This window comes from Anguilla anguilla, chromosome 1 (assembly GCF_013347855.1).
Source record: "Anguilla anguilla isolate fAngAng1 chromosome 1, fAngAng1.pri, whole genome shotgun sequence".
NCBI lineage: Eukaryota > Metazoa > Chordata > Actinopteri > Anguilliformes > Anguillidae > Anguilla > Anguilla anguilla.
In genome coordinates, this window is record NC_049201.1 from 33,554,309 (window position 1) to 33,575,812 (window position 21,504).

The 21,504-nt window shown below is 38.4% G+C and overlaps 1 protein-coding gene across 11 annotated transcripts in view; it reads right to left on the minus strand.

Moving 5' to 3' along the window:
* LOC118234553 (afadin-like) overlaps positions 1 to 21,504 on the minus strand; it is a 210,204-nt gene that overhangs the window by 128,597 nt on the left and 60,103 nt on the right. For 8 of the 11 annotated variants that reach the window (XM_035431157.1, XM_035431242.1, XM_035431215.1 and 5 more), the window contains 6 exons: positions 20,605 to 20,765; positions 19,484 to 19,641; positions 18,120 to 18,231; positions 17,176 to 17,322; positions 14,496 to 14,543; positions 13,984 to 14,078 (listed from right to left, as the gene is read on the minus strand). In XM_035431157.1, coding sequence (XP_035287048.1) covers positions 13,984 to 14,078; positions 14,496 to 14,543; positions 17,176 to 17,322; positions 18,120 to 18,231; positions 19,484 to 19,641; positions 20,605 to 20,765 — 721 coding nt within the window. The remainder of the gene's footprint in view (positions 1 to 13,983; positions 14,079 to 14,495; positions 14,544 to 17,175; positions 17,323 to 18,119; positions 18,232 to 19,483; positions 19,642 to 20,604; positions 20,766 to 21,504) is intronic. The other 3 variants (XM_035431235.1, XM_035431207.1, XM_035431224.1) reach the window with 2 other exon arrangements.

A 21,504-nucleotide genomic window follows, 5' to 3' on the forward strand; every position in this document is an offset into this window, starting at 1 on the left:
TTTACAGACAAAAAAAAAAAAGACCCGCAAAAAACCTTGGAGTGGTGATGGACAACAGACTGTCCCTCTCCCAGAACATCACGGCGGTGAGTCGAACGTGCAGGTTCTTCCTGTACAACATCCGGAGAATCCGCCCCTTCCTCACCACCTACGCAACCCAGCTCCTGGTTCAAGCGATGGTCCTGTCCCGCTTGGACTACTGCAACTCGCTACTGGCTGGTCTGCCAGCATCCGCCATCAGACCCCTGCAGCTCATCCAGAATGCTGCAGCGCGTCTGGTCTACAACCTCCCCAGACATTCCCATGTCACCCCCCTGCTCACTGACCTCCACTGGCTGCCTGTTATGGCTCGCATCAAATTTAAGTCCTTGGTGCTTGCATACCAGGCAGCTAAGGGGTCAGCACCAGGGTACATTCAGAGGATCATCAGACCCTACACACCAGCCAGACCTCTCCGTTCGGCCACCTCTGGACGCTTGGCACCTCCCCCTCTTCGCGTCTGCACTTCCCGCTCCCGTCTGCTGTCTGTCCTGGCCCCTCGCTGGTGGAATGACCTCCCCGTGACGGTCAGAACAGCAGAGAATCTCACCACTTTCAAACGCAGACTGAAGACTCATCTCTTCAGGCTGCACCTCTCCCCACCCCTCTCTAGCCTATAGTTCAGCTCACTGTATCTAGCTAGGACGTTTGATAAAGGTCAATCCAACAGATTGCTCTGCCTCTCAATGAATTTGGTAATTTAAAGTTACAATCTCGAAGATTTCTGTTTCGTTCTCTTTGGCGGTACCAATGGCGAAAAGCAGTAATTGTAGGTGAATTTTGGACCTCACTTCCCAGAGATCCAACCGGATCCAACCAGTGTCACCTGTGTGACGTCAGTCAGTTGGCACCTGGGCCACGCCAACTATAACACTGACTATTTACTGAATAAAAAATGGTTGTTATAAAAGTAACGTTATGTACACACTCAATCATTGTCTAACATTAGGCTAACTTAAGCTGCCTTTACACTGATTAGATTAGATTCAACTTTATTGTCATTGCACAGAGTACACGTACTGAGACAACAAAATGCAGTTAGCATCTAACCAGAAGTGCAAAAGAAGCAGTAAAGTGCAGTAAGGTGTATGTACATAAGTGAATAAATATGAATACAATATTGATAAATATGAATACAATACAATGTGATATAAACAGTATAGACAGTTATAAACAATATAGACAGTGGATCGGTATAAATATATTATTAGCAAGGTGCGGCAGTGCAAGGTTCAGTCATTGGAGTAAGTTGAGTGGGGGGGGGGGGGGGGGGGGGGGGGGGGGCTGGGGGTTCCAGGGGGGGGTATCCGAGCTGGTACACTGCCGAGCCAGGTTAAAATGCTGTAGCAGACCTGGGGTAGAATTAGTGATGATCAATTTCCACAGACGTTCTTTATCCACCTTTTGCCCGGTATGAACATCTTTACACTGCAGAGAAGAATTTGCGGGATTCGCTGCGGCTCGTACAATTATGTATCTCGTGCACAATAAACAGTCTTTCTCGTGAATGATTGTTGTGTGATATTTTTGAAACAACTGCCTTGCGAAATGTTACCGCTGGTGTTTCTGGTTTTGCTAGCAAACTGTTCGAGAATAAAGCGGAGCTGGGTGTTAAATTAGCAATTTGGTTTTCATGAACATTTTGTTGATTGATGTTCATGTCCATGTCCGTGGGGAGTACTTATCAAAAGCCTTTGCAGCTTGTGTGTAGTCTATGCTGTATCTTTGCTGTGTGCTTCAGAGCTCACGTACAATTGGTCTTTTAATGACTAACACATTGTATTGTTTTTATACAGCATGCTAGCGTGCTGGGATTGACAGCCAGGCAAAAGTGCTTCATTTATGTCACAAATGACTGAAAGTACTGGAATATGCAACTAGGAGAGACTGGGGCTGCTTGGCACATGGGTTGGTTGGCCTGCAGCTATTTTCTGGTCCTTTGAAGGTCACAGACTCAAAAAATGTAAAATATTTGTTTTCTTGAACTGCAGTCAGGTATCATGTTAAAACATATTAAAAATTACAAACTTTTTGTGAGGCAAACATTTCAATTTTGCAGTATCAAATGTAAAAAAATAAAAATAAAAAAGTCCTCACTCAAAACAAATCATAGAACTGTGTTAGAAGTGTTGGAAATGTATTACTTCTAGTGAGAAGATATGGGAATCAGCTTCATTTAATATAAGATTTGAAAGTCTGAGATCAGTGATGTTAGCTGGGTAAAATCATATTATCCCAGATGTGGGTCCCAATGTGAGTGGGGTGGGTTGGCATACTGATTTTGAAGTTGTGCCAACCAACCCTGGTATAAGTGTGTAGTTAATAATGCGATAGCATACACATTATTAAAATAATTGTGCCCACCAACCCCAGTTTCAACTCCATTTTATATGAGTCATCTGTATTTGTTTGCAGAAAATGAGCAATAGAAAGAAAACCACTGACAGCTGTTTGGATTGAAAAAAGAGAAGCCATATGACAGAATCTGGAGAATAATATAGTTTGTCTGTATTAAAAAATATTAATAAAGCTATAGTAATATTTTCAGAATACATACACGAAAAATGTTTCCTTCCTTCTTTTCTGAACTTGATGTACTGTACACCCCTAATTTCCTTCCTTTGTTTCCAAACTTGATACATTGTAATCTAAATATCAATTAGAGAATAGAATCACTTATCCTCCTAGGTGTTCTATTGTCTGTATTTTATTTCTTTGACAGGTAATTGCAATTTTTTAAAATCAGGATCCTTCAGTCACCTTTGTTTCAGATTTTATCTTTTTGTTTGCCATTTTTCTCCCCATTTTCTCCCCAATTTAGTCGTTGTACCAATTCCCTGTGTGTATCACACAGTCCTGGTTGATGCACTATCCTCTGTTGGTCTGGGGAGGGTGTAGACTACCACATGCCTCCTCCGATACATGTGGAGTCGCCGGCCGCTTCTTTTCACTTGAAAGTGAGGAGTTTCACTGGGAGAGCATAGCGTTCACGCTATCTCCCCCAGATCCCCTCCCTGCTGAACAGGCGCCCCGACCAACCAGTAGGAGTCGCTAATGCAACGATCAGGACTCATACCCTCACCGGCTTCCCACCCGAGAACACTGCCAATTGTGTTCGTAGGAACGTCTGACCAAGCCGGAAGTACCACTGCCGGGGATTGAACCTGCTGCCGGGGATAGTACCACTGCCGGTGATTGAACCCGGGTCTCTGTGGTGGTAGGCGAGTGCTTATACCTCTACACTACCCAGACGGCCCCCTCGGATTTTATCTTTAATACAATAAAATCCAATCCTCGTTTTGACAAAATGCACTGTATAAGCGATATTAGAATTGTGAAAATTATGGAGAATAGTAGTCAAAAGAGCTGTCACGTTTTGAATTTTGAATATTATAAATTTCATTAATAGCACACGACTAGGGACAAGGTTATAGAAGCTTTGATCCACACTTCGGAGCATTCGGTGGCAGTGCTGCAACCTGAAGCTGGATGGTAATCGGCATTAAAGGGAAGAGTTGGAAGAAGAAGATGATGAAGCAAATGTATTCGTCCTGACCTTCCTATGAAGTTTGTAACCATGCAAAAAAAAAAAAAAAAAAACTAGCAATCAACTTACAGAAACTCATTAAATATAAGGTTATGTCAGGGTGTTATGTTAGATTAGTGTTATGGGCAATGGAGAATTATAATTAACCGCTTAGCGCACATGCCAAATCTTGCCAATCCTTGCCCATTTAGGGGGTACCCTATTTAAAGCTTTATAACTCCAGATGTGAACACCACAGAGACTTGCAAATGGCTTAAATGAGGCAAGACATTTATACAATTTACAATACTAACGCAGATTAGTTTATATTCATAATTTTGGAAAAAATAAAGTGCCACAAATGCAAAAAAAATCAAAAATTAATTTGCACTTTTTTCGTTTGCAATGAAATACTGAGAGATTGCATATATACAGCAGGTTAAACTATACATGTGCTGGATCAAAAACTTCTTGACCACAAGTTCATAAAATCTAAGGGTGGATATGTAGAACTACTATAGATGTATGAAGCAAAAACTAAGCAGTGTACCCAGTGTCTCCAAATCTATCCAAAATGTCTAAATTATGCATTGCTGTGAATCACAACATATTCATGTATTTCACTAGAAATCAACTGTTTTGACTCAAGAAAATCACTGTTGCATCATTTTCAAGTCGGAATTACAAGCTTTTAGTCAGTACAGTGGTCTAAAATATATAGGGGTCCAGAAACATATCCAAAATCTCTCCAAAATTAAATAAAATGCTTTTTGCCCATTATAAAGCATATAAATGAGCCCCTTATGAAGTTTTAACCAAGCCGTTGCATAATAGAAAATATGACCATGTTGACCTACTTATGATTCTTTTTCACTATTGAATTTGTCAATTGCATTGGAGTGATACATTTTTTAATTGAACTCTCAAAAAAGAAGGAAATTCACAATTTGGTGTGTCCTGTTTTACCTTCAGAATAATTGGTGTGATTTGTATTTTATGCATTAAAGACATACTGTACGTAAAGGCATCCTATATGTGTCTGGGCCAGTCAAAATTACAAGAAATCTTCTGCGCTCCATGTGCATGGGTTGCTTACATGCTCACAGTCAAAACTGAAGAGCAAGCAATTAACATCAGCATGTCTTTCAACATTGTGGCCATCACTTTCAATGACTAGAGCTACCATAGCCTATTTTATGTGTATTTAATGTATTTTGCATAACTTGATGCAATGACATCAATTGATCTGTTTCCAAGCTGAACGTTAGCAATTTCCGTAACACAAAATGTAAATAAAGTGGCCGAACACTAGATCTGTCTGCGCAGCAAAATGGAATAACCTCTTAATAATTACAATTTAATAAACAGTACAATCAACCCCCTCACCCCCCCAACCACATACAGAGTGCCAAAAATAAATTCTCAACCTGTGGGAAACACTGTGCTTCACTGTACTATCTAGCAGCTCTCAAACAGCTGATGTAGAAAAAAAATTAGGTTCTAATGAGATCCTCACTTTTATTTGTTTTACTATTGGTCTATTGGTTTTTAAGTTATGAAATGATTTATATCCACAAAATGATAACATATCATACAAAATAAGGCTGGAGTGAAACAAGTAAACATTCCAATAAATGATTGAGAAGAAAATGAGTATGTTTTTGAGAACTTTTAAAATGAAGAATGTGCTAGTTCTGAAAAACCCTGTTTCCAAAATGGTTTAGCTAACTTATAATGCAGTATACTGTACTGTATTGTATACTGTATTATTTTAAAAAACAAATTGCTAAAGGCTAAGTGGTTAGCGACCCGTCGCACGATTACTACATCTTATACTACATCTTATACTTGGGTATATTTACATTCACACGTGTAAACTGTTTGCTGTTTTTAACCCCTTTGCGCACATGCAAGTCTGACCAATCTTTGCCCATTTAGGGTGTATCTTATTTAAAGCTTTATAACTCCAGATGTGAGCATCACAGAGACTTGAAAAATGGCTTAAATGAAGCAGGACATTTGCACGATTTACAACACTAACTAACTAATACTATAAACTAAGATTAGTTTATAATCATAATTTTGGAGAAATAGTGCTACAATTGCATTGTCGAGGCAAAAATGAATTTGCTCCTTTTCAGTTTGCAATGAAATACCAAGAGATCTCATATATAAAACAGGTTAAACTATAGGATTAAAAACTCCTTTATCACAAGTGCGTAAAATCTAAGGGTGGATACGCAGAACTACTAAAGATCTCTGAAGCAAAAAGTAAGCAGTGTACCCAGTGTCTCCAAATCTATCCAAAATGTGTGAATTTTAAATTGCTGTAAATCATAACATAATCATGTATTTCACTACAAATAAACTTGTTTTTACTCAAGAAACTCACTTTTGTATCATTTTCAAGAGGGAATTACAGGGTTCGTCAGTACAGTGGTCTAAAATATCCAGAAACATCCAAAATCTGATCTGAATAAAATGCTTTTTGTCCATTATAAAGCATATAAATGTGCCCTGGGAGTTAATTTGTGCCTCATTCCTGAGCAATGCAGTGTCTGTGTGGTCCCAAGATTTTTATATTTGCATACAAGTATTTGTACAGATGCTTGTGGTACCTTCAGTTGTTTGGAAGGAGGCTCATAAGGAGGAATCGAACTTGTGGAGGTCCACAATTTTTTTTCTGAGGTCTTGGCTGAGTTGCTTGGATTTTCCCATGGTATCAAGGGCAAAAGGGCAGTGACTCTAAAGGTAGGCCCTTAAATACAGCAACAGGTGGCAATTATTTCCCAATGAACTCCTAATTATGACAATTGGCCAATCAGAAGCTTCTAACAAGTCATTACATCAATTTCTGGAGTCTTCCAGACTGTGTAAAGAGACATTCAACTTGGTGTATATAAACTTTTGGCCTCAACTGTATATATATATATATATATATATATATATTGGGATGGCAGGTATGCCATCCTGCCAAGTTACGCCTTGGCACCTTGGTACCTATACAGCAACGAGAGTTTGGCACTTTTCAGGGTTCCCCACAGAAATAACTAGAGCCCGACCGATATATCGGTTTGGCCGATATATCGGCCATTATTTGACTTTTTTGACGACATCGGGATAAATAAGTATAATAAACAAAAAAAACATTATTATTTATCTGTACTTGTCTGTTTGAACGTTGTAATTGCTATTTACTAGAATTATCCAGTAGAGGGAGCTCTAATACAAGTGTGAACTGCAGCAGCTGACGTGCTACTTCTGTAATAAGATGTTTGTCACTCGTGCCTCATCCAGTATTCTCCACTGCTAGACTTGTCTGCACAGATTCGATTGCCGCAATAAAGGTATGTATATTTAGTGAAAGTTTTTAATTAAATGCGTTTATACCACTATGTTTATCAATCCTCATTATCAAGCGAGTGAGCTAGCTAACATATTTGGTTCACTTTAGCAAGCTACTTGGCTAGCAAGCCTTTATGAAGTGGCAGTGAGCACATAAGCAGCGTAGGATCAACATTTACAGAGGACATCGCTGTATTCTCAAATAAATAACCAGCCAAAATAAAATAGTGATTGAATGCATCACACATTTATTTTTTTATCTGAGATAATGATATTAGCTACTATATGATGCTGTGTCAATAGCCAACGCGTTATTGCAAGCGAGTGTGTCATCTAGTCATGCGTCATCGTAGCAAGCTAACCAGACAGTAAAAACGCCGATAAAACACTAACATGGATCATTTTAAGCCATGTTATCTAGCTTTGTCGTGATAACATGAGAGAAGAATTGCTGTTGGAGAAGTGAATCAACCAATAGTTAACGTGGGTAACCTGCACAAAGCGCATTGTATTTTTTTCACGTATTTCATCCAGTCAATTTAATTTCATCTAACGTTACACTTGATTCACTCATTAGCTCCGCTAGATAATGTCTTACTCTTTGAGATCATGTAGTAGAAATAAAATAAGAAAATATAATTCATTTAACTTACTGAGAATATATAATAAGAAAAGGCTGTGTCAATAGCTAATGCGTTATTGCGAGCGAGTGTGTCATCTAGTCACGGGTCAGAGTGCATTGTAGTTATTTTCACCACCGAATTCTTATGGACAGGGAAGCTCGCTAGATAAAGTCTTACTCTTTGAGATCATGTAGTAGGAATGAAATAAGAAAATATAATTAATTTACTGAGAATAGATACTATGAAATAATAATAACAAATTAATAACGACAACAACAATAATTATAATATTCATAAAAATACGCAAAACTGGAAAAGTGATTTTTTTTAAATAATTTTTTATAGACGGCTGGAAAAGAAAGGAGTAAAAGCAAGGTGTGGAGTTATTTTGATTTCACATACTTAAAGATGGTGTTAATATATATATTTAGCCTAATTTAATATAATCTTTTACATTTTTTTATCTAAAAAGTTCTTTGTGTGTTTATTTTTATTTTTATTTGTTTGCTTATAAGTTAAATGTTCTTAAATATAGAAACTTTAATAAAATATAAGTTTTCCAAATTGATTTGAAAATGTTGCACTTTTTGACAAAATATCGGTCAAAACATCGGTAATCGGTGGGCTAGGACTCTCCAAAATTGGGATCGGCATCGGACCCAAAAATCTGGCATCGGTCAGGCTGTAGAAATAACCACAACGGCCACAGACACTCAGCCCTTAAAAACATTAAATTCTGTACATTCTCACCCCATTTCAACAGACAGAATTCATAAACAACTTCACATGTCCACACAATAAAGCCCCAAACTAAGGGGATTTTGCATTCTTCTTCTTCCTGCCGCCAATCCCACTAACAACATGATGTTTTCCGGTTCTAGCTTAGCAAAACAGCAAAGAGGATTCCCACCTGCAGATAAGCCTAACAAAATGCCTTATAAACCTTACAAACACTAAAAGTGCATCTCCACGAAATAACAGACAACGGAGCAGGACAGAAGGGTACACAAGTTGCGACCAAGGGAGCTCTAATTCTACGGGCTTGCTGATTCTTTTGTCAATCAAGGCTCGTTGGATGGCCGTCAAATCCGTGAGTACATACACTGGCCGTATTTCACCTGCGTTTCTGATCCGTTTACACTTACGCCACCGCACCCTTTGTCACAGCCACTGTTTTACATATATAGCAAACCAAAACTGCCAAACAGTACACCCTCATCAGACTGTACAAATTCACACAAGGATAGCCATAATCCACAACCGTTTCTTACAGGGTCACTTGGGGTAACACTAAAGTGTAACACTAAACAAATGTCTCATTTGGTACTGTCACGCCGATTTTGATCCGGGCTGCAAAAACGATGCAATGACATTCTAAAACAGCTGTTGTACCCGTTGTAACGTGCTTGAAGTTTTGTTGCTGCATTTGTTGCTATGCCGATGCTTTTAGCCTTGCTGCTGCATTCTGCAGCAATAAAGATTCTAAGACAACTCGGCAATTTCTCTGGTTTAACGGGTTATTTTCCAGCCTGAAACGGTGCGATGGTATTAGTAAATGGCTACACGTGTCATCTAACTTGCGAGTACAGACATCTAACGTTATGGTTGTCTCGAACATGTCATATTTTCTCCTGAATGCAATAATTATTTGCTTCAGCACTAACACAAGTTGCAATGACCAAGGCTAACGTAGCCAGCATTAGCATAAGTTTAGCTACCACACAATATCCTCTCACCAAAGCATTATACAAAACCTTGCATACTAACATCGCTTATATTAAAATGATGGTAAATAATTGATATATCTCTGCTTTAGCTTTGTATGTTCAAGAAACCTACCTTCATTGGCCATTAAACTCAATGTTGGGTTGTTTGCCCAAGAGAACTTGTTTCCTAGGTAGTTTGGGTTATGTAAGTTCTGTTGCTGTGGTGGAGGTCTCATGCTTGCAGGTCCTCCTTGTGGAAGTTCCCCAGTGTGCTGATCACAAAGGTATTCGCTTGTTAAAGAAATGTTTGCCTTGTTTAGCAACCATTCATTGTCAAGGTACAGTTTTTGATCATAGTAAGCAGTAGCACTCATAACGTTACTCATTAGCTAGCCAGCTTTTGTGCCAGCTAATGTTATCTTGATTATATCGATATATTTGTAGCAGCTTGAACAATTGCAGCTTAAAGGCGTATCATTTTTAGAAACTGTGGTTCACTTTGCTCAAAGACCATTTTTGAACTTGAAGCTTCAGTTCAATGTAAATTTACTCATTACGCATTCGGGGACCATCTTGGATGGATTTTTAAGAGCGTTCTGATTGGCTGTTATTGACCCAGATGCCCGGCGATATATCTGATTATATGCCTACCCTGATGTTAGTTCAGATGTGATTGGAGAATACCCCTGCCCAAACAATGGGTTAAAACTCAAGCACTAGGTTTCATCAGATTGACCAAAATTTCCAAAAAGAACTCCCCACCCCTACCCCTCCTAAAAAAAATTACACAACACATGTAACCCAGCACTTGGGTTACAAATTTAACCAGGCATTTTATAGAGTGTATTGCATGTACTTGGACTTCGGACTGGCCAGTGTCACATTTCCCCATTGAATCTGTTACACCTGATGCAAAACAACTTATATTAATTCTATATTATTTTTTAATGAAATGAAAAATAAGGGGAAACCAAATTATTAAATTATTGACTTTTTAGGTTTCTCTGTACATATTGTGTTGGACAGGACTTCAGACTGCCCAGTGTCACATTTCAACCACTGAATTTGACGAACAGTTTGCAAAACAAGTTGTATTCTTCTGTATTTTGTTGAATGAAATGAGAAATAGGTGGAAACCAATGTATGCAAGGACAAATTTTTTTGTTTCCCTTAAATACTTCTATTTATTGTGCAACGTTTTGTTACATTACATTACATTTGTTCTGCAGATGCTTTTGGAACAACTGCAAAACACAGGTCCAGTAAGGTACAACACTCATTATGTAACAGTTATCCATAGGTAACTACTGTAGATAAGGCCAACTAACAGTATAAACTAGCTAGCTAGCTAATGCTAGCTTTACGTTAGGGAGGATAGCATGGAGCATAATTATCAATGCTGTTCCTAATACAGCTAATGGCCTTGTTCACATTTGGGTGCTATTAATCTGGTGTTCGGCCTGATATTGATGTCCAAAACAACAGGGGGCTCATATAGAAAACTGTCTTATCAAAGGTAGACATTTAATTGGCAATTAATTGGCTCTGTTAATATTATTTATAATTATTTATTATATTCACTCAACAGGCTAATGGTTTAAAATTGTGTAAAAAGATTTAATTAAATGTAAACTTATATTTTGTGAAAGAACATATTGGCCTATTTCTTTCCAAATTAAATTATTTGTAACAAAAATAAATGACAATGCAAACAATTTGTAATAATATTTCATTGAATTAATTCATTCACTCATGCTTTTATTCATTGAAATGGATAATTAAACACAAAAGGTCAAAACAACAGAAACACGTGTCTTAGAAAATGACAAAAAGAGTCTGGAAGAAGTCTGGAAAAGGCCTGGAACTTTGATTTATGAAAATAAATAAAATAAAATAATAAATCTGTAATAATTTTTGATATTTCTTAACCTCTTAGCGCAAAGCCCCTAGTGGCCGGCTTTGCGGCGTGCCGAGATTACTAAACTCAGACATTCGGTGCTACTGCAACCAAAGTATGAGTTAAAAACAGAAACGCATTGTTTTAGTTTCATTAGTAGACGATACACGACAACTATGCCGAATACGGAGTTTCGCAGTGCCACCATTGTCGCTCTGGTTGTTCATTTAACACGCACCCCCTCCCTGCAGTCTCATCTAGAAAACACCCCCCACCCTATTGTCTTGGACAATCCGTTTGGGAAATATACGCGCATGTGTGATGCCTGGGTACCTTCCAAAATAGCTGTGCGTAATACCACACCTGTTGTTTACGGCGTTGTCGCCCTTTTTAGCACAGTCTGGCTTGATTGACAATTAATTTATTCAGTAGGTGAAAGTATAAGCTTTCTAACTATGTATAAATATGTCTAATTTTAATTTTGGAATAGCGTTTTATAGGTCAGCGTAACCGGAAATTTCCTTATCATCGCATTCAATTACGCATTCACGTGGTAGCAGTAAAACAAAGACGCTGCTAACGAGACCTTGTCAACGATTTTTCTAAATTTCTTGGAAAATACTATTATTATTGAGGACTTCTGAGCATAGCTAAGCCATATGTTTGCTGATAGATCTAGCTGACATAGTTTTCTGGTCTAAGACAGGAGCGGATAGAACTATATAATTGATTTCCTGTCTCTGTCTCCATCTACTGAAAACAGATAAGATTTCATCATTGCTATGTAAGTATTACTGCTCAAAATACTCCGGTTATATACGTTATTTTTGAAATTGAGTGTCTTTAAATAGGTTAGTGGTATTATATAATGTGGATATTTCACACTGTAATGTAAGCGTTAGTTAGTAGGTAATAGTTTTTGTGAAGCATGCAACAGTGATGACGTGAGAGTTGGAGCATTGCCAAAACGTGGTGGACAGTTGAAAATTGTTTTTATGTCGTCGTCCCATCCCCATACAAGAAAACATACAAGAGTACAAAGTATAGAAATACATACAAGAGTTAATTACACATTTAAGTACTGTACCGCAGTGTGACAATATTTTTTCATTATTTTTTAACCTGATAGCAATGCTCCATCTTAAATACTTGATTCTGAGTGGTCCAAAGGTGGGCATTATTTCTCAGTAAAGGGACACCTCGGCCTTTTAACAGTTCTAAAATCAATACGCTGCAAAATCCAGCATTCTAAAGAAGTTAAAGCAACATTATTCTTTCGATTTTGAATTGTTGTTACGTCCCCGCCGTTTTTAAATGTCCAATTTCGCAATAGATAGCAACGTCGAATGATGGTTCTAGTTACTGGCTTCATTTAGGGATGCCAACCATCCTGCAAAATACGGAATCGTCCCTTATTTGGACAGTAGAATAGGCGTTACGTATTTAAGGGAAGGCACCACCCCTTAATAGGAAAAAAAAATTCCTTTACTCATATCAAAATGAAATTTTACCAGTTGAATAACAAACAAATAAGGTTTTTTGTATTATGACTTTTCATTTTTTTATTTTAAAATATGCAAATGAGCTATTGGCTTATTAAATGAGCACTAATTTGCATATAAGCGTATTCAATATTTTAGCTCAACAGATAAAATCTGAACTGATTTTTTTTTTATGTGATCAATAACTCAATAGTTAGGGCTTGTCAGAGGCTTTTGTCAAAATATAGTTTTTTTAAATTAATTATTCCAAAAAACAATATGTACATGCTGAAAAAAAACATTTTTGACCTATTTTTACTGATACACATAAAATTAAAATGACAAAACATATTTTTAAAAAGCCTCTGACACGCCCTAGCTATAACATTTAAGAAGCAGTATGTAAAATTATGTAGCTGTATCTATTGTTAAAGTTGAGATAAATTGAATACCCTATGAGCAATATACAGTTCTGAGAAAATGTTCTCATGCTAACGCGGAAGTAGAATTCAGATCACGTGATCCATTCAAACCAATCACAACGCCAGAAGGGAACTTTAAACGCTAGTAGCCAATGAAATCGAAGAGTTCTGCTTGTCTTTCGTCCATCCTCACAGTGACAGCAAAGGAAATAGCCATATATGGTCATTCTAGCAGTACACTCCAAAAAACAAACTTTTTAACGATATATGATTCAACCAGGTTAGTTTTAAAAAAACGGAGGGATTTAATCATAAATGATGCTATCATAAGCTCATTTTATGCTTTGTGTACTTGACAATGGTGTTATATTATCATCTAAATTAACTATTTATAATGATTATTTACCTTTAGTTTGTTCATTCTGTGAAACTATAGAAGTTATAGAAGCAAAATATCAAAATTGACATATGGAACCAAAACCATAGTTTTTGACGGAGGTGCCTCCCCTTAACTCATGGCTACGGGATGCATTTTCATCTGTATCTTTGTGAACGATTCCGTTTGTAGTAACCGCTGTTTTGAATAAAATTCAATAGTTAGCTAGCTAGCCGGGATAACCAGCATACTGTGAGACCATTATGACCTAAAACCCAGAATTTTAATATTGGCTAGGTGACAAGTGACAGCGACCCTATCATAAAGCTAACTGGCATTCAAACCCGGTTTCAGAGTGTCTTGGAAAAATGCAATGCGAGACCGCAACATTTTAAAAAGCAAGACAGAGCTAGGGAGCTAGCAAGACAGAGCTAGGGAGTTTAGCTGTGTGTTTTCACCAAAAGCTATGGACATTCTAAAATTCAAATTTTCCACTTGGCTGTCTAATAACTCAAAGACTGAGGAAAGCAATTGGCATGAGACAAGTAAATTGTGGTGCCCTTCTCACCTGGATGGAGTGGTCGCCCACCTTCTCCGAGCCCACTGGGGTGATGCTGTGCTGGAGCCTGAAGAGTTTGGGTTTGTCCCTGGAGTCAGAACCATCTAGTAAAGAGGAAAAAAAGGAACAGCTATTTTGATGAACATGCTGAGCTAGGGATCAAAAAAGAGCTAAAACCCACCTCAATATGTCATATAGTCAAAGTGATGAAGACTTCTATGAGGAGAGTATAAAAAAACAGTCAGGAAAACATTCAAAACAGCACAATAATGACACAGTGATTTTTCACATGCAGCTGAAGGAGCTTTATAAGCATGTTAGGAGAAAAGTAGATAAAAAAGGGTAGTGAAATAAATTCCAAGCAGGTGGTGATGACAGACAATGATTAACATACGAACAGATTTACATTTACAGTAACTATAAAATAAACATCAACTTAAAAAAAACTCATTCCACAAATCAAAAGCCAAGTGCCACTTGGGAAAAGGAAACGTTGAAACATGAGACAAGAGGGCTGTTACCTTCATGGAGACGAAAGTTGTGGTAGTAGGCATAGTGGTTCCTCCTCCCTAAAAAAGAGGGATGAATGCAGAGCAGCCGGTATGTGACAAACCAGAAGGACAGAGAAATGGGGCCAGACAGCATGCCCAAAGAGGGCAGGAGAGAGAAGACAGGATAGGGTATAAGCCAGAGTAGAGCCTTTGGTGTGAAGTGCGGGTTCACGCGCATGTCTGCCTATCTGTTTGATTCTCAAGGGAAGTACCTGTAGGAGACTGTTTTACGGTTTGTGTTATTTTTTTATTTTTATGGGCTTTTTAGCTTTATTGGACAGGACAGTGTAGAGAGACAGGAATAATGCAGAAGAGAGAGGGAAAGACGTGCGACAAAGGTCGCATAGTCGGACTCGAACTGCTGACGTTGTGGCTCAAAATGAGCATGTGGATAGTGCTATACAGCCTACGCCACGAGACACCTCACGAGTCTGTATGTGAAAGCATATACACAGCAAAATTCAAATAAAAATGCAAATTGGGAATTCAATTTTGTTTTCATTTGATATACGCAAAAAATTCTAATGAAAATGACATAATTCAAATGAAAATTTCTAATTCTTTATCAGATAGCCTTCTATGCAGAGAAAAGTGGGTCCACGGAAAGCCTTAGAGCGGTTGGGACGAGCCTACCAAAGACAGTGGATTTATATAAATAAATAAAAATATAACTTTGACTTCATTGTTTTAATCTGGATGTTGCTTAATGCCTACATTATTACTACAGGCAAGATAACCAAGGTTGATGAGCAGGTGAAGCGCAGAGCAGTAACTACTATTGAAAACTACAGCAAATAGAAAAGACAAACTAGTAAAGCTACCTAAATCTTTACAATTAACAAACTATAAAATACTAATGTTACTACTAGCCACTAACTATTAAATGAGCTGCTAAAATGCCAAATATAGAGCTAAAATATTAGATGGAAAATGAAACTGGAATGGACTTGCTTACATAGAAGTAGGTTTTTACCTACTTTATAATAGAATAGCAATTACAGATAACTTCATCTAGGGTAGGTTTTTACCTACTTCATAATAGAATAGCAATTACAGCTGGCTTGATCTACGGTAAGTTTTTACCTACTTCTACATCATGGATGTGGGCTAGGCTCCAGGTAAAACAAAACTTTGAGTGGCAGCTATTTTATTTTTTGCACAAAATGCAATAGCAAATTTTATCACATATTTGTTTCTCATTACTAAGGGACTAATTTGATGTATCAAATGGAGACTCGGCTTCAGAACTCAAAAAACGTGATTTGGCATTTATTACCCCTTTAATTATACTGTAGTGGTGGCTAGCTAGGGATAAAATAGTACCATACCCATATTCAGTGGTACACCAAAGATAGCCACAAACTTTACACAGCACTAACCCTGGCAGCTAATGCTAGCTAACTAACAATGTAAGCTAATTTCTTTTAATTTAGCAGTTGTCGCTAGCCAGTATTTACAGAGGCAGCCATTACACCAGATTGAACTGTAATACCCCTTTCTTCAAGTCCCTGCCTACACAGTTTGACAGGTCTTTTGACTTTGAAAATGGAAATGCAATGGAGGGATTGCAATTAAAAAATTTTTTTGCATGACCGCGTGAAAATGTTAATGTAAACGGAAGCATGCCATTGGTTTTGATAAATGTCAATCGTGCCACAAAAACATGAAAATGAAATGATAAACAGCTAACTGAAGTATCATTTCATTTTTGTCATGGACAGTGCAGTTACAATAAGAAACTGCCATTTAAATCGTGTTTTTCCCACAGCGCGCAGGAACTGCCACCGCGGGCTATGCATGGCAAATTGTGGTCACTCAATCACTCACTTACTCACGGACGACCTGAGAGGGACATTTGGTGGAACGCATGCGCAGGTGGTGCTTTGTTTAGTAGGACGCATGCGCAGGTGCATCTCCCAAAATCACCACTTCGAATGACACAAGATTTTTAAGCACAGCTTTATCGCCTAACGTTACTCTAGCTAACCCTAACGTTAGCGTTTTGCCTACTTCAGTTAACCTAGTTAGTCCGTACCACCGATACAGATGTATGGACACACGGAGGACAACAAATAAAGTTACAGAGCTGAGGACATGCCATAGCTAGCTAGCTATATAGTTAGCCAAGTTTTACTCATGACACTTTGTACAGGTGCGCCGTGGGTCTGAACGGTTTCGTGCTTGTTTCATTTTCACTTAGATTTTGAAAGGGTTGTGTCGAAGAAAGAGAACCGAAAGTGAGCTTTTGCATTTTCATTTGAATTACAGTATGGCATGGTTTTGCGCACATCCAATGCAAACAAAATGTAATTGCCGATTTGCATTTTCATTTAAATTTTGGCAGATATGCTTCCATATTTATAAGCATTAGTGAGCCATTAATGATTGCAGGTGTGTCTGGCCTTATGTGAACATGCATGCATATACAGGGCAGTCTGTAAGTATATGGACAGTGATACAACTTGTTATTTTGGCTCTACTACAGTGCATTCGATTTGAAATGAGACAATGAATATGAGGTTAAAGTGCAGTATTTAGAGTGATATTGGGTAAGCAGTGTAGAAAGGGCAATTCATTGTGTTGCTGTCCAAATAATAAAGGACTACACTGTAAATGTGTGTGTGTGTGTGTGTGCATGCATGCATGTTACCTGGGTTTAGCTCCACCAGGTAAGCCATCTTGTCAGGGTGTGGGGGTCCGTCCATGACCCATCCCTGACTGAAGAGATCCTCAGGCCCTTGGTCTCTCTTTGGCATGCAGTCTAGAGGACGCTTCTTCAGCTGGAACACCAATGCACCTGCCACAACAAACTGACCATTGGTGGTGTGCCCACTGGGTGGCAGGCAAGGCATGTGGTAATGCAAAGTATGGATTCTCAACCTCATAAAATAAGCTATGGTTCTTGAAACATCATCCATTCTCCACTCTGTTCCTTTTTTAATATTGATACAATTAGTAACAACAAAATGGAGCTTTAGAGTGGACGTAACAGTGCTGCATGCAAGAAAGACTACACTTCTCAGCTTCACAGCTTCATTTTTTAAATTTCTCTGAGCATAAATCAAGGAAACAATGACTGAGAGTTAGCTTGTGGTTAGCCTTTATTAACAGCAGTTCCCATGAAGCTAGCACAATCTAACAACACTTGGCAATAAAGAGTTCTTCAATATTACTACATCACTCGTATTCAAAATTAAACTGATTATGGCCAATGGCATCCAGTTGCTATGTATATTATGCCAGAAATGAGAGTTAAAGTAATACAAGCAGAGGCTCACAGACCAATGTTCCAGAAAACAAGAATTGTGCATGACAATATATGACAATAATCTCAATGGCTGTCAACCTTCAGTGCTGTCCAGTGTCCATTTTTTAGTCAGAAAATAATTCAATTTAAAGGCAGTTTATTTACAGTTATCCTGATATCATAATCACATTATTTCTAGAAATATTTAGTTGCCTTCTCAATAATTAGGAAAATTTCATATTTAACCAAAGACAGTAGTCACGTGGCCTAAATGCAAGATGAGAACCCCTTCTGAAGTTGCTGAAGTCAATAGGAGATAAATCATCAGAAGCAGGAACATGCAGTACCTTTGTCACCAGGCCAGTCCCTGAAGATTTGTAGCGGACATTCAGTGTCCTCCAGAATGGTCTCTTTCCACTCCCTTTGGTCAGAGTGCTGTGAGCCTGGAGGCAACACAGCCTGTGGGGCGAGAGAACAAGCACAAACACACACACACACGCACACACAATTTCATATTCTGGGGCTTTTGTATCTTAACAGCTGCCATTATTACATCAGGGAGGCGGCAGAACAGGGGTTTGGGAGTTGACTTGTATGGCAGGAGCCATATTACTAATACTGTAAGTTCACATTCACTCCTGAGCTGGTGTCACCAATTAATCTTTCAGTTAGCATTTAAAATTTGAATTTGAAGACAAAGCCACTCCAACTCTTGCCATCTTAGAATTATATGCATATATGCATAGTAACTAAATTAGTTTGTGCCAAAGCTGCACTCTTTCAATATTTAGTGAATGACATAGCTGTTCACCATTTTTCAATATTTAGCTTGGAGGACATACGGTCCTCCCTGAAGGCGGAGAGTAAGTCAGTTCCATCTGTTTTTTTTTGTGTGTGTGTGTGGGAGACAAACATATATATTTTTCCACAAATGGAGATGCAATATTGGAATTCTTGATTAGTCAATTTTTGTGACAGCAGAAGGCTGTCATATTTTATAAATTGAACTACTACGTAAAAATATACACTTAATTATGAGCTAAGAAACTCTAACTTCCTATTTACGCTATATTGTCATTTTTATTGACCAATTTTTGCATATTATATACAGTGCCGTGGAAAAAGTATTTGATTTCCTGCCTTCCTCTATTATTGCATATTTGTCACATTGAATGGTTTCAGAACTTTAGTCTAAATGTAATGTTAGACAAAGGGAGCCCGAGTAAACACAAAACAAATTTTCATTTATTCAATGAGAAACATTTTCAAACACCCACAGCACTCATGTGAAAAAGTAATTCCCCCTTGAACTTAATAACTGGTTCCATCATGTTTAGCAGCAATAACTGCAACCAAGCAGGGAAGCCAGTGTGACAAATATGCCATAATAGAGGAAATCAAGAAGGGGACAAATATTTTTTTCACAGTACTGTATAGATATATTGCAAAATATACAAACTATTGTTGCATTGATCTCAATGGGATATATATGAGGATATAACCAACATTACATATTAAGCAAAAAGGACAATATACAGGCATGTGTTGGAAAATATATTTGGAATACCATTTATACAGTATTTTTCAATGTATGCCAAAATATTTCATTTGGGTAAGGCTAAGCTCCTTCCCTCTGTTCTGTGAGTAGGACAATGAGTTCCTCCTTCTCAATGCCCAATGAGTATGAGGAGAGATCCTGTAAGTCTTTTACCCGAGCAATGCAGTATTCCCTGGGGTTCTCCCTCTCCAGCCCATATTTCTCCAGAGCCTCAGTCACAGCAAAGTCTGTCGTGTCTGTGGTGGAGAGCAGGATCGTCTTATAGGGGATATTTGGTTTCAGGCTGTCTGCATATATCCGCAGCGTCCCTCCTGGAACAGTAATGATGAATTTGCATAAATGTGTTACAAAAGATGACAGAGATCATGACCCCTGTTAAAACAGGCTTCAGTTGTGGTAGTTTGAACCATCGACATTAAGGTCGGGCTTCTACAGTTGCACCCTCATAAGGCACTTAAAGCAGATTTCAGGAAAAGCATATATCAATGCACAAAAAGCCGTCACAAATACTTGGCAATTAAGATTCACAGCAATATACCACTCACTTTTTTTTTTGTTGCTATTTTGCTCCCATTTTCTCCCCAATTTGGTCATTGTACCAATTCCCCGTGTGTATCACGGTCCTGATCGATGCACTATCCTTCTGTTGGTCTGGGGAGGGTGTAGACTACCACATGCCTCCTCCGATACATGTGGAGTCGCCTGCCGCTTCTTTTCACCTGACAGCGAGGAGTTTCACTGGGAGAGTGTAACGTGTGTGGAGGTTCACGCTATCTCCCCCAGATCCCCTCCCTGCTGGACAGGCGCCCCGACCAACCAGTAGGAGTCGTTAATGAATGCGAACAGGACTCACACCCTCACCGGCTTCCCATGAACACTGCCATGTCTGTTCGTAGGAATGTCTGACCAAGCTGGAAGTACCGCTGCCGGGGATTTAACCCGGGTCTCTGCGGTGGTAGGTGAGTGCTTTTACCTCTACACTACCCATACGGCCCAATATACCACACATTTTGTCAATCCAATACATTAAAAAATTGGATTGAATGGTGCATTCGAAGAATAACTTGCTATGTAGCAAAGACGCTGGGGGTTTTCCAAGACCAGGCTTCATATGATCTTAGATCTCTAAACAGTAGGCAATCTGACAAGATTAGGTCGGCCTGTTGTTGTCATAAAGCATCATGATGCTTTCATGTCAGTCAGAGAAAGTGTTTCATTGGATATCAAAGGGCCCTTGAAAGGGGTGATGCTAGGCCTGAAAGGGAGAGTCTCACCCGAATCAGGGCGGCCATCACTGCTGCGGAACTGTTCCATTCTCCTCTCCAGCTTTTGCTGCCGCCGTCGCTTCATCACCACCTCGGGGTTGGAGATGGTGCGGGTAAAGCTGGTCTCCGGCATGTCCTTATACACCTCAGCAGCCAGCCTAGAGCTCTCTCTGCCACAGAAGAAAAAAGTGATAGAGAGGTAGAGAGTAAGAGAGAGGATACATGTTAAATACAGGATGTGAATGTGCTCAAATGGTTTTGGATTTTTTATCATGGCTACTCTGTTATTTACTGTGTATTCAGGATTTGGCTTGATATTTGTAGAATAACATGCTAATAAAGGCATTGGAGACAAAATATTTTGAGTGAGAGAAGGGGGGGAGTAAGAGAGACGTAAAAGTTGAGAGAGAGGGAAAGAGCAAAACGGAGAGAAAGCCAGAAGCACAGGAAGAGATATGGAAAGTGTTATAATGTTTTCATTACTTTATCTGGTCACCAACATTTGCACATATAAATATGCATTTTAAGCAAATTGTTCAGTACAGCATTCTGTAAACACTCTAATGATTCTGAATATATAATAAACAAGTGTTTTCCCTGTTCAAATAATGCTTAATTGTGAAGCCTATATTAAACCTACATAATACCCATTATTTCTTTAAGGGGAAAATTTTTGATTTTGAATCACATTTTCAGATGAAGATAAATAAAGAATAAAGATAAATAAATAAAGAATCTCAGAAAAATAAGCTAAAATTCTTTTCTCTTCAGAGTATTTTTTCCAAGGAATTTATGTGGACATCATTGTTTTATCGGGAAAGTGTTTTGAGCATGGTATATAACAAGCCCTATAATATCACTGTTATTGTTGTCATTCTTATAGATGCTATGAGCTACTAAATGTGTTTC